General features: G+C 38.5%; 1 protein-coding gene across 4 annotated transcripts in view; it reads left to right on the top strand.

The window, feature by feature from the left end:
- TNS3 (tensin 3) overlaps positions 1 to 13,934 on the top strand; it is a 429,194-nt gene that overhangs the window by 270,321 nt on the left and 144,939 nt on the right. For all 4 annotated transcript variants that reach the window (XM_043964868.1, XM_043964867.1, XM_043964866.1 and 1 more), the window contains 2 exons: positions 504 to 569; positions 1,374 to 1,478. In XM_043964868.1, coding sequence (XP_043820803.1) covers positions 504 to 569; positions 1,374 to 1,478 — 171 coding nt within the window. The remainder of the gene's footprint in view (positions 1 to 503; positions 570 to 1,373; positions 1,479 to 13,934) is intronic.

Genomic DNA, 13,934 nt, shown 5'->3' with positions numbered 1-13,934 from the left:
TCATGCCCCTAAGGTTTCAATATCTATGTGCTGTTAATGATGTGCTGATTTTAAATGTATTCAAATGCTGCCTACAAAAGAAAGAAATCACCAAATATTTTAAAAGAAAAGTGATTTAATATTTGTTCTTTACTTTTTAAATAATATCATGTATCTTTGTTAGAGAGAAGCAGTGTGTGGTAGTGGAAAGAAAGCTGGTCTAGGTTTCAGAAACACCTGAGTTCAAATCACATTTTTGACAAATACTGGCAAGTCACTTAACCTTTCAGTTCTGCAGACATCTCTCTAAGGTCCCAAGTTGAAGAAGAGTGGTTGATTTGCTTTGGGAAAACTGATTGAAATTAGCAGGTAGGGAATGGAGAGGAGACAACTTTCTATATTGGAAAACATTATTACCTTTTTGAAAGATAAAAGAGAGCATAGAACAGAGAAAAATTTAGATTTTTTCTCTCTGCTTTCATTTTTTAATTTCTGAATGCATTTATGTTGTTCTTTGATTTCAGATGACCGTTTTCCTGATTATGGGAAGATTGAATTAGTGTTTTCTGCTACACCTGAGAAAATACAAGGTGAGCATTCAGTGTATGAAATGATTTTTTATTCATATTTTGAGTTACTATAAAGTGAAAACTAAAAGTAATCTTTTTCCAGGAAGACTTTGCAGCCTCAGAGTCACTTAAATGTGAATCCAAATTTCATTCAATAGAAAAGTATTCTCTAGTAGCATTAATACCCCACCATTCTTCACTGCATCCCCCACCCCATTTTTTTTTAGTATTATAGAATCTGATTTGGAAGGGACTTTAGCAATCATTTAGGCTAGCCAGCACCCTAAGTCATATAATAAAAACACTTCTTTGGCATTTTAAAATATTTTCAAGGAGGTCGAGTGTGTTTGCAGTTAGAAGATGTACTTAAAACCCTGGTTCTGCCACTTAGGATATTTGACTTTGGACAAGTCACAGTCTCTTTACACCTCAGTTGTAAAATGAGGAGATTGATACCAAATTTCTTTCTGGCTCTAAATGTGTGATCTATGAAAGAAACAACAAACAAACAAATTAACAAGAGTCAAAAGCAACAACAACAACAGCAACAACAAAACCCCCAAAAAACAACTCAATAAAAAAAAAAAAACCACAGCACTAACCTTTGGGGTTTGTCATGTTTTTCCCTTGACTGTCTCAAAGAAATGTGCCCTACCCTCTCTCATAACATTGATGAGCAGCTCCTTAGTTCTGACTCATAAGTTCACTTCTACCATTTCTAGTGGTAAGCCCACTGGAAATATTTGCCTCTCTCTTAACTGATGGTAAAAGAAACCTCTTGCTTCACTTTTGACAACCTGATTTTATCTTTGTCCTCTATCCCAGGGTCTGAGCATTTACAGAATGACCACGGAGTGGTTGTGGATTATAACACTGCAGACCCACTGATCCGATGGGATTCTTATGAAAATATGAGTCCTGATGGGGAAGGTGAGTTTTAGCTGGCTTTTATATAAAATCTCCAAATGAGATGGCTTCTTGTTGGCATGATATAAATGAGGTGGTTGAAAAGCAGCAGAAAAGGAAAGAATTCACTGCCTTGACCAACACAGATCCACTGCTTATTGACAAACTAAGATTTAATCTCATTGTATTTGTAGTATCTGGAAGCCATGGCAATGCATGTTACAGTCAGAGATTTTGAGACTTCATGAAAAACATGTTGCTTGGATTTTGGTCAGAGTTTTGCAAAGATGTAAATAGTGGGTGGCTAGTCAATGACGTATAGATAGGAACTTCTAAAATTGCATGTTTGTAAATTGCTGGGGTTCTTTATCCCATAAAGTATCCTCCCTTCCTGTTTATTTATAAAGCATGGTCTTCTCTATCTTAAGTAGTGGATTATGATTCCATCTATAACCCAGTGAACCAAATATACAGGGTGTTCTAAAAAGTCTTAAAGGTATGTTAAGTATTAATACATTGAAGCTACACTCAGGCTTTTGGGATACCCTGTATTTAGTTCTTATTTCTAGAACCTTGATCATCTTATCTTAGTCATTTGGAGGTATGGCCTTGTATTCTTCCTCACTGCCCCCGACTCATCCAGATTTCCTCTCACTCACACACTATAAAATATGGCATCACAAGTAAAAACATGGAAAAGAACTGAAGGAATGAGGTGAGACCATGTACATTTCTACACAGAAACAAGTAAGCAGGGTATAGGTTTCAACAGATGAAATCACAGTGATTCTGATCTAGTTCATGATATCGTTCATGTCTTTTGAATCACTGGTTGAGAATCAGGTTAGGTTGGAGAGAGTAAGGAAAAACACTTGTCAAATTGTTAACTCCCAGGAGCGAAGTAAACAAAAGGAAGACATTTTGTGATTGAACAAGATCGCCATGAGATTGTTGTTCTATAAACTGGCAAGGAGGTTCCTGTGTCCCTAGGCAATATAGCATTAGCCACTGATTGAAATGATTGCTTTCTCCCAGTGGTGCCCACAACTGCTCCTGCAGAAGCTGGGGAGCTTTACTGAGTCAATCCTGATCTGGAAACTTACAGATATGACATTATAAAAATGTCTCTATGGAATAGGCTTAACTGTTCTTTCAGGATACCATCATCTTGTCTAGATGAAGCAGAGCTAGGCAAGGAGTCAGGAAGACTGGCCTCTAATGACAACATCATCATCCTTGTTATCACTGCTTAGTTAGGTCCTGGGAGGGAGACAGTGTTTGAAGCATTTCACTCTAGTAAACATGCATGATGTGCTGGACAGAGACCTTCAGCGATTTCCTCAAGCTCTCTAAAGGGATGTTATTACATTTGGTACCACTACCACCAGCATTCTCACTTACATTTAGCACTTTATTATCTCATTTGATCCTCACTACAATCCTGGAAGGTAGGTGCTTTTATTATCTCTGATTTATAGTTGAGGAAACTAATTATAAGAGGTTAAATGACTTGCCCAGGGACAAATAGCTGTGTCTCAGGTAGGATTTGAATTCTGATCTTCGTAAGTCCAGATTCATCTCCTGTACACTGTGCCTTATTATTTTTCCTTTGCTATTGTTATGGAGGGTTAACGTAGCACAGTGAAAAGAGTGCTGAGCTTGGGGAGAGGAAGACTTCAGTTCAAATTCTGCTTCTGATAGATACAATATAACCCTTTTTATAAGGTTTTGGGTATGTCACTTAATCTCTATCTGACTCAAGCTATTCCCTTTCTACAATGTCACAGGAGATTGGCGATCTGTTTTTGTGGCGAGTTCGGTGTGCTCTATATTGTTTTATTGTTGTTGTTAGCACTGCATTCCCTTGTTCCCTATGTTTGGAGAATTTACCATCTCCTTTACATGGTCACCGATTCCTAAAGTCAAGTAAAAACTCTTTCCTCCACTTGGCAATTATTCGAATAGTAAATGAATAAGATCCTTACTCTACCCTTTCCAGAATTCGTTTTTTTTTTTTCCTTTCCAGAATTCTGGTGGCCATTTAGTCCTTGGGAGGGAGACAGGATAGGAAGTGTCTAGTGTTGGTGAAAGGAGTGCATTCACAGTGTGCTGGCCAGAAACTTTCCCCAATTTACTCAGACTGGTTAAAGGGATATCATTACTGCCACAACACTGCTATAGCCAAGGCATGAATCATGCTTACTTAAAATGAGGGAATTCTCTTCTTTGGCCCCAGAACAAGATCTTCCCCCCACCCCTTATTTTGTATAGAGTGATGCCTTCAGTTAAATATGCCTCCTTGAAAAGGATATTTGTGTATTTTTTTCTTTTCATTTTCCCTGAATAGATAACGTAGGTCCTGAGAGCATGAACCATGGTTCTTTGAACTAGAGATATACAAACCAGGGAATTAGAGATCATCCAACCTGATCCCCCAGTTCTTAGAGGCCTTTGAGAAGTATGTGTCAGGGTGCTTGGAGCTCTGCGCTCAGAGTTAAGAACCCTGAGCCCCCATTCTACCTCGCACATTCTCAAGGTAGAAAGATTTTCCAGGATGGCCAGGACTCCAGTGCCCAGTTCTGAGTCAGTGCTTAAGAAATGTTTGTTGTACTCTAAGTATGGGCCTGGCTGTGAACTGCATGACTGCTGTCACAGAAACAGAATAGTTTTTTGTTGTTGTTTTTCTCGTTAGTGGTTCACGAAGATGATCTACAAAGTTCCAAAGGGGTTATGATCTGTCTTGTTGGTGATGATACCCCACTGTGGCATTTAGGAGCTTTTCAATTATTAAAGAAACACAAAACTCCATTTTATCTTTAGCTCTTACATTGAAGTTGGAAATGTGTATTTCTCTTCACCAAAATCAGAGATGGGGGATTGAATGTATTCGCAATGGTGAGGACTAAATCAATTACATGAATTACTCAGTCCCTAGCACATGGTAAGCACTTAATAAATGTTCTGCCTCTCTCTGTCATCTATCTCTATCATGTATTTCTCTCTTTCATCTCTCTCTATTGCTATCACCTATCTCTCTCTATCATCTAATTCTCTATCCTTATCTCTGTCTTATCTGTCTCAGTTATCTCTATCTATCTACCCATCATCTATCATCTATCATCACCCATCATCTTTCCTTGATAAAGTTAAAGGAAATCTGTTTCCTCTTTTGACTTCTGATTTGCTTTCTTTTCTTTTTCCTTTTTTCCTTTTACTGCTGCCACTTTATGAGTGTTCCCTGTTTCAAAATTTAAAGAATGTCAGGGAGAATACAAGTGAGAAAAAAGATCTGCCTACTAGCGATGGGAGGAGGTTCCCTTAGCAGGGAGAGGGTCCTTTTTCCCATTGATGTATTTTCCATGCCTTTCTCCAGCCTCCTTCATCCCCTTGGCATCTAGGTGGTACAATAAGTAGAGCCCTGGACCTGGATTCACTTGGACCTGACTTTCAATCCCATTTCAGACAATGACTAGCTGTTTTACCCTGAGCAAGTCACTTAACTTCTCTCTGCTTCAGTTTTCTCATCTGTAAAATGGGGTTAAAAAATAGCAATTATCACCGAGGGTTATTGTGGGATTAAAATGAGATAATATTTGTAAAATGTTTTGTACACCTTAAAGTGCCATATAAATGCTAGCTAACATTGTAAATGTTATCATCATCATTGTTATTATTATGCTTCCTCTCTTTCTCTCATTGTACATGTAACATGTTACAATGTATTATTGCTTTACCACTTTACACATATATCACTTCTTCTCAACTACATGGGAAGCCCCTAGAAAGGGAAGAGCATCTCAGTATTTTGCATTACCAAGGACCTCCTGCAGGGGGAGGGGACCAGAAGATGTTTCCCCATGATGTCACTCTCCTCACTGCAGCAGTAGCAGCCAAGCCAGATAACAGTGCACATAGTGAGATCCTCTTCCCTATAAATTGCAATGAGATTTGTTATTGATATTTCAGGGAAGAAAAACATCATTTAAATTGTGTTTTATTTTCTATTTGGGGGTGAGAGGAGGACGTGTGGCATAATGGCTAAAGTACTGATCTTGCATTAGAAAACTTGACTTTAAATCCCACAACTGATGTTAGTAACCATTGTGACTCTGGGCAAGTCCCTTTGCTCTATTATGTTCCTCTGCTTTCTAGTACTTATCTCCTAGAGTGTAGATTCTAGATCCTTCCTCTATCTGCTATTGGAATGAGGTATAGCTATCTCAGTGACTCAAGGTTTGTAAACCCGAGCTTTCAGGAATCATTTGGTCCATTGTGTTTGACAAAATTGGACATTTTGCCTTGTTGCAGTAATGAGGGATAATATATCTTACAGACAATTGGACCTCACAGCAAAGGTCCAATAAAGAAGTGTTTTAATGTCGGCTGTATTAATCATTATCAGTACAATGTCTCCTTCTGCCCTTCCACCTTGGCTATATCTGGGTGGTCAAACTCTGTCTCATTGTGAACCTGTTCGTATTTACCTCATTAGGAGAACTTTTAGTCTTGCTCACTTTAATGGACAGAAACCTACCCACACTGGTTCAGTGCTGCCTTTGTTTATAAGTACCTTTTTTTCCTCATTGAAAAGTACTCAGTGTTCAGGAATGTATCCATGCCCTATGATTTCATTCAACATTTGACTTCGTTTCTGTCATTTTTCCTCCTCTTCAACATCAAGTTAATAGCTATTGAACAGGGAGTTGCCTTGTTGGGTAGCGAAACACTTGCTCTCCCAGTGGGCCCCTTCAGTGTTGCAATACCAAGGGTTGGTGGGACTGCTTGCATTGGTTGCTTTTCAAAGGAATGCCAGTGTCTTACAGTTAGAGAAGACTAGAAGCCGTTTCTGAGTAGCTCTCTTTTAACTACATTTTTGGTGATGAAAGCAACTCCAGCTTTGAAAAAATAAAGGTATGGCAGGCCAAAAGAGGTTTGTTTTCCATCGAAAGGCAATGAGTTACAACAGTTTCCCCACTCCCTGTGTGCTGTGGGTAATGAAAATAGAAACACTGAGTTACTGGATTTCTGCTGCAGAAATTATTGCCAATTTGGAATCACGCCCTTTCCCTTCATCTGCCTTCAATTGTTCCCCTTTCTCATCTTTTAATGCTATGATTTGCTTTTGTTATGAAGATACTGCTGTTAAGAGGGAAGCTAGCATGGACAAAGCTTTATAAAAGCCGCGTTGTCATAGTGGTAACAAGCATATTTTATTTGGGCTATTTTGTTTTTTAATTTATGGGGAGAGTCTGCTGACATGTAAATTTGGGGGCATTCAGTTTAATTATATACTCCTGTGATGTCTCTACTCTGTTAAAGGTGAGGCTACAGAATCACAGAATCCTTTACAATTGGCACAGTTGGGGTTTCAGTGGACATCTTGTCTAATGATGCCAAATTCAAATAGAAATGGATCCCTGCTAACAACACATCCCAATTACTTTTTTTTCCCTTTTCTTTTTTTTTTCTTTTGGCAAGGCAGTGAGGGTTAAGTGACTTGCCTAGGGTCACTCAGCTAGTAAGTGTCAAGTGTCTGAGAATAGATTTGAACTCAGGTCCTCCTGAATCCAGGGCAGGTGCTTTATCTACTGTGCCACCTAGCTGCCCTTCCAGTTACTTTTTTTTTCTTTGCAGGGCAATGAGGGTTAAGTGACTTGCCCAGGGTCACACAGCTAGTTAAATGTCAAGTGTCTGAGGCTGGATTTGAACTCAGGTCCTCCTGAATCCAGGGCTGGTATTTTATCCACTGCCCCACCAAGCTGCCCTCCAGTTACTTTTTTTTCCTCTCTCTCTTTTGTTTTTTTGGGGGGGAGGGCTGGGGACATATGGGTTAAGTGACTTGCCCAGGGTCACACAGCTAGTAAGTATCAAGTGTCTGAGGCTGGATTTGAACTCATGTCCTTCTGACTCCAGGGCCAGTATTTTATCCACTGTGCCACCTAATGTGGACGGGAAATTTGGGGTCTAATTGATTGTGAGTCATCCCAAAAGAATTACAAGACTCAGTGACTCAGTTTACCAAGTTTTATTGCAATGCTGTGAGTGATCACAGGGAGAGAACCAGAAAAGTAGAAAGGTATCTCTCCCAGTTACTTTTTTTTTTTTATTTTTTTAGTGTAGCATTTGGGGTTAAGTGACTTGCCCAGGGTCACACAGCTAGTAACTGTTAAGTGTCTGAGGTCGGATTTGAACTCAGGTCCTCCTGACTCCAGGGCCGGTGCTCTATCCACTGTGCCACCTAGCTGCCCCCCCCAGTTACTTTTTAATGTAGTTTGCCTATACTTGAAGTTTGGGGCCTTGAGTTGACACCCCTGATCTAGTCCTATCCATACCCTCAAAATTTTCACCACTACATTATAGCTGCAAAAGTCAACCCTCCTCTACTTGAACAGATCTATCAACTGAAGCAGGCTGTTCTCCCTTTGAATAGCTGCAATCGTTAGGAAATTTTTCTTGACATGTTTTCCCCTTTATAACTTCTGCCCCCTTGTTCCTACTTCTGCAATCTGAAGACAGTTTTATGACAGCCCTTCAAATATTTGAAGATATTTAACATCTCCTTCCCCCCCAACAACCATGATTCTTCCTCTGTAGGATCTACCTGGGGATTTCACATTAATGAAGGGCAGTCCCTAACATTATTCACAAAGCTATTAGTCTGAAGAGGCTCCAGAGGATAACGTGTTCTCTTCACTTTTGTCCTACATTTTGATAAAGTAGAGCTCACGTACTCAAATGCCAAGAATAGTCTTAGCTACATTAACAGTTTCTGTCTTGAGACCAAAAGGATCATGTGATTATAAGGGCCATTACAAGGGCCTTCCTCTTGTCCTTATGGAAAATTATGGAGTATTCATCTGGGCTCCATTGATGTTCTACTAGATTTTTAGTATGACAACAGCCATATGACCTTTATAAGGAAAAAAAAATAGAATTTCATTAACATCAACAAGACCTAGCTCAGTGCTTTTTTTTGTGGGTTTTTTTTTTTTTTTGGTGAGGCAATTGGGGTTAAGTGACTTGCCCAGGGTCACACAGCTAGTAAGTGTTAAGTGTCTAAGGCCGGATTTGAACTCAGGTCCTCCTGAATCCAGGGCCAGTGCTTTATCCACTGAGCCACCTAGCTGCCCCCTCAGTGCTTTTTTTTATCCCTGCTTATCACCTTGTCATCCCAGTGCCATTTTGTAGCACTGAAGACAAGAGGTGAAGTCTATTCATCTTTCAGGTTGAATCTAGTTTTGTTTTCAAATTTTGTAGATTTTCTTTTATACCACAGTCATTTTCATTATAACTTGCCACTCCACTGAACCTTCATTTGGCGGGAAAAAAGAAAGCAATTAATTAAATCCAGTTGACACAGCAACTGTGTCTTTCAGTGCATACAACTTTCTGCACTTAGATTCCCCTAAATTTCTACTCAGAAAGAAGGAGTGTTACATCTTCTGTTTACTTTGTTCAATAGTGGTCATTATTATTCACGAGAATCTGGTTGCCTTTTTCCCCCTTTCCATGTTTATAGTAATTGTATTTGTTCTCTTTCTATTTATTTAACTTTGTGTCCTTTCCTGCAATTATTCCAATATCTCTGCATTTCTTTTATTCTTTTTTTTTAATGGGGCTTAATATAATACCTGGTATTGCATTTAATGAATATTTGTTGATTTTATGACTGGTACAGCAATATTCCATTAGATTTATATAGCATAGTTCCATCATTCTTAATCATTGGGCAACCAGTTTACTTAATAGTTTTCTGTTAGAAACAAGATGCTGCACTGAAGAGCTATAGTATTTATGGACCCTTTCTTTTGAGTCAAACAGTGAACATCTTCTTACAAGTTGTATACCTTTCATAGCCATCCCTAAATCTGCAAAATGTCATCTTTCTTTTCTTTTCATTATGGCTTAAAGGACTTTTATTTTTCCCATGAGCTTGAGAGGTGAAAGGACTAGCATTCTTTAGTTCACCAGGGCTTTTTGTTTGACCTTCAAAAAGAAAGATAGGATCCTTTCCCTGTTGGAACTCTGAAAGAACAATAACCTTTCTTATCTTTAAGGAGCTTTCTAGGATAAACTGGCCTGGCTTTGGTAAATTCTGAGTAAACAGGCCTAAACAAAGGAATTAATAGCTACTAAAGGAAATGTTGTACAATTTGCAGAGGAGGTACTGATGTGAGGGAGTTTCCTCACCCAGGAATTCCTAATAACAATTAAATTACATGTCCACTTTCATTTCCAATCCAAAAGAAATTCACAAAGAAAAATTAATAGGGAAGTGAAAGGTTGTAAATGGGTACTTTCTAAGATCCCAGATATTCTTAGCAATTTCAACTATAATCTGAGGCAGGGCCTAGGGAATTAGCCAAAAGTTTGAATTACAGAATATTTCAAAAGAAATATATTTGCCATTGGCTAATTTGCAGTTTACATATTTTTCCCTTAGAAACTTTTTTCCCTCTGGGCAAGGTTTCTTATAAATATTATGAGCTGCTTCCATTTGGTGATATGTTATGCTGTCTATGTGGTCAGGCCCATACCTTAAGCATGTTTTGACTGAGATAAGTACAAATATTTATGACAAAAACCTGAAGAAGATAAGGGACATTCTGTACCCTTATTCTGAAAATGCACATCATTTTTTCATCAATGTTTTCTATCAGTTAAAAGAAAACTTTCCTCTCTGCTTTTTAGAGAAGTAAAATCTGATTGGAAGAACTAAGCTGCATCTGCTTCTTTAACTGGCCTGCTGGTTAGATGAAACTTAATTTAAATCGAAAATTTCTCAAGACTAGATCTGTGGTTCACCTTCAGGCCTTTGATTTCTGAATCATTTTAGAAACTCCTTTTAAAACAAATCTATCAGAGGCAGCTAGATGGCGCAGTGGATAGAGCACCGGCCCTGGAATCAGAGTATCTGAGTTCAAATCTGGCCTCAGGCACTTACAAGTCACTTAATCCCAACTGCCTCACCAAAAAAAAAAAGAGCATGGATGAAAGAGACAGATTTGTTTTGCTGCCCCTTGTCCATGATCTGTTAAAGAATATGTACCTTGGGTCAACACAGTTTCAGATTACTTTCTTAAAATGATCAAACTATTTTTTAATATCATTAATTTACTTCACCATTTTTCCCCATGATGCTGAAATAAGTTTCAAATTGGGCAATAGGCCTGGATTCAGAGAAGACCAGAGTATAAATCCAGCCTCACCCACTTACTAGCTAGTCATGGACAAGATACATAACTGCTTTGCCTCAGTTTCCTCATCTGTAAAATTAAGATAGTAGCAGCAATTACCTTGCAGGGTGGTTGTGATAATAAAATGAAATAATATTTGTAAAAAGAACTTAGCACAGTGTTTGGCATATGGTAGACATTTTATAAATACTTTCCCCCCCTTTTCTGTTTCCTTCCCCCTCCTTTTTCCTCAGTGTTGTTGTATTTTTAATGCACTTAGCATAATGAATGGTACACACTACTCTTTTTTTTTAAATAAAAGTATTTTATTATTTTCCAGTTACATGTAGAGATAGTTTTCAACATTTGTTTTTATAAGATTTCCAATTTCAAAATTTTCTCTCTCCCTCCCCTCCCTCCCCTCCCAGACAGCAGGTAATCTGATATAGGTTATGTATATAAGATAACATCAAACATATTTCTGCATCAGAGCAAAAAGGAAAAACTTCAAAAAAAGAAAAACAACAGCACCAAAAACAAAAGAAATAGTATGGTTCAATCAGCATCTATATTCCACAGTTCTTTTTTTTTCCGGATTTGGAGAGCCTTTTCCATCATGAATCCTTTGGAACTCCCTTGTACTGTTGTATTGGTGAGAAGAATCCAGTCTATCATGGTTGATCAACACATAATGTTGATGATACTGTGTACAACGTCTGGTTCTGCTCATCTCACTCATCATCAGTTCATGCAAGTCCTTCCAGGTTTCTCTGAACTCCTCCTGCCCATCATTTCTTGTAGCACAATAGAATTCCATTACACTCACATACCACAACTTGTTCAGCCACTCCCCAACTGATGGGCAGCCCCCCAACCTCCAACTCCTCACCACCACAAAAAGAGCAGCCACAAATATCCTTGTACATGTGGGTCCCCCTCCCCCCTCTATGATCTCATTGGGAAAAATATGCAAAAGTGGCATCACTGGGTCAAAGAGTATGCACAGCTTTATAGCTCTTTGGGCATAATTCCAAACTGCTCTCCAGAATGGCTGGATCACTTCACAGCTCCACCAACAATGCATTAGTGTTCCAATTTTTCTTCAGCTTCTCCAACACTTATTATTTTCCTTTTTTTGTCATTTTAGCCAATCTGACAGGTGTCAGGTGGTACCTCAGAGTTGTTTTAATTTGCATCTCTCCAATCAATAGTGATTTAGAGCACTTTTTCATATGGGAATAGATATCTTTGATTTCTTCATCAGAAAACTGCCTGTTCATATCCCTTGACCATTTCTCAATTGGGGAATGACTTGGGTTCTTATAAATTTGATTTAGTTCCAGATATATTTTAGAAATGAGGCTTTTTTCAGAAGTACTGGCCGTAAAAATTGTTTCCTAGCTTTCTGCATCCCTTCTAATTTTGGATGCATTGCTTCTGTTTGTACAAAACCTTTTTAATTTAATGTAATCAAAATCATCCATTTTGCATTTCATAATATTCTCTATCTCTTGTTTGGTCATAAACTTTTCTCCTTTCCAAAGATCTGAAAGGTAGACAATTCCTTCTCTACTAATTTACCTATGGTGTCACCTTTTATGTCTAAATCAGGTACCCATTTTGACCTTATTTTAGTATAAGGTGTAAGATGTTGGTCTATGCCTAATTTCTGCCATACTATTTTCCAGTTTTCCCAGCAGTTTTTGTCAAATACTGAATTCCTATCCCAGAAGCTGGAGTCTTTGGGTTTATCAAACAGTATATTACTAAAGTCATTTAATACTATGTCTCCCAGTACACACTACTCTTTTTTTTTTTTTTTGGAGGGTCCATGGGAGTTAAGTGACTTGCCCAGGGCCACACAGCTAGTAAGTATAAAGTGTCTGAGGCCGCATTTGAACTCAGGTACTCCTGAATCCAGGGCCGGTGCTTTATCCACTGCACCACCTAGCTGCCCCCCCCCCCCACTACTCTTAATAGATACTTATTTCTTTCCTTTCTGTTTAAATTAACAGAATTTCCAAAATCACTGTGGCTTAAGTAATAGATTTGCTACATAGTAGAACATAAGATAGAATGTCAAAGAATACTTTTGTGTTAAAATAGATCACAAGATAAATACATTTCTCATATTTTGACTGAGAGAGCTATATAGGTGGTTGTCCACAACATGTGATTCTACTTATAAAAATCCTTTACATTCAGAAAGTTTCCCTAAATGTGAACTCACTTATCTTAATGCCATGAATGCAGGAATTCCTCTGCTCTTTCTGGTGCGGCTGTGGATTTTCTCTTCCCCCTCAATTTGGCCAATGTCTTTCATTACCACTTGGATCCTCATGCTGCAATTGCTAATTTAAATCTGTTGACTGACTACCAACCCACCTCCCCTCATCCCACACTGTCAATTCTGTCCTATCATACTTTTCCTTTCTCATTTTTTCCATTTTCTCGAATGAACCCATGTCCCACTCTTCTTACCACCAATCCCCAGCCCCCTTTTTTATTAACCATATTCTCTATTCCTTCTATCACAAACAAAACGCTTAGCACAGTAGTTAGCACACAGTAGGCACCATGTAAATGCTTATTTCCTTCCCCTTGCCTAATTGAGAACTCTGAATATAGTTTGCCAGAGATACTTTAAAATAACTAATATAGTATAAGTTAAGTAGAAATAGGTGGATTGGCCCAGAAAGCTACCCACTATTTATCATGTTTCCTTTTCATACTTGAGTTCCAAACAAACAAATTCTTACTACAATCATTGAGGAAAGCAGCAGCTATTGCCAGTGACCCCACTGGGGACACTGTCCTTTCTCTTACTCTGCAGCCAATTACATCTGAAGGCCAAGGCACAAAGAATGCTGAAGGGCTGGGAAATTATAACTGTGTGTCAAATAGGTCAGTCATAGGCATTCTATTAATACTTTTCTGAAACCTTAGGTTTCCTTTTGGGTTTGCCAATATAAAAGATCATGAGACTTTCAGAATCAGAGACCAATGCACCCTGATAAAATTAAAAGTTGCAATTCAAGATGGTGATGCAAAAGGACAAGGCAGGGAGGAATAAAGAAGGCAGTAGTGGGAAACCTTCAGTTACCACCTTTTCTCCCTGCACAGAAGACAGAGCTGACCCTATGTAGTATGACTCCTTGAATCAGTTCTACAGAATAGGAGTAACTAGGAAACTTACTCTTCACCCCATAAGGTTTTCTTTGGATAGTGGAGAACAGTGACAGAAAGCTCTGATACCTACCCTCATCATCATATCTTTAGACCTTTGGGGGCATTTTCCTTTCAC

Source organism: Dromiciops gliroides, chromosome 1 (assembly GCF_019393635.1).
Source record: "Dromiciops gliroides isolate mDroGli1 chromosome 1, mDroGli1.pri, whole genome shotgun sequence".
In the NCBI taxonomy this organism is placed as follows: Eukaryota; Metazoa; Chordata; class Mammalia; order Microbiotheria; family Microbiotheriidae; genus Dromiciops; species Dromiciops gliroides.
Note: the sequence above shows the minus strand (reverse complement) of the source record. Positions and strands in the feature narration are given on the sequence as shown.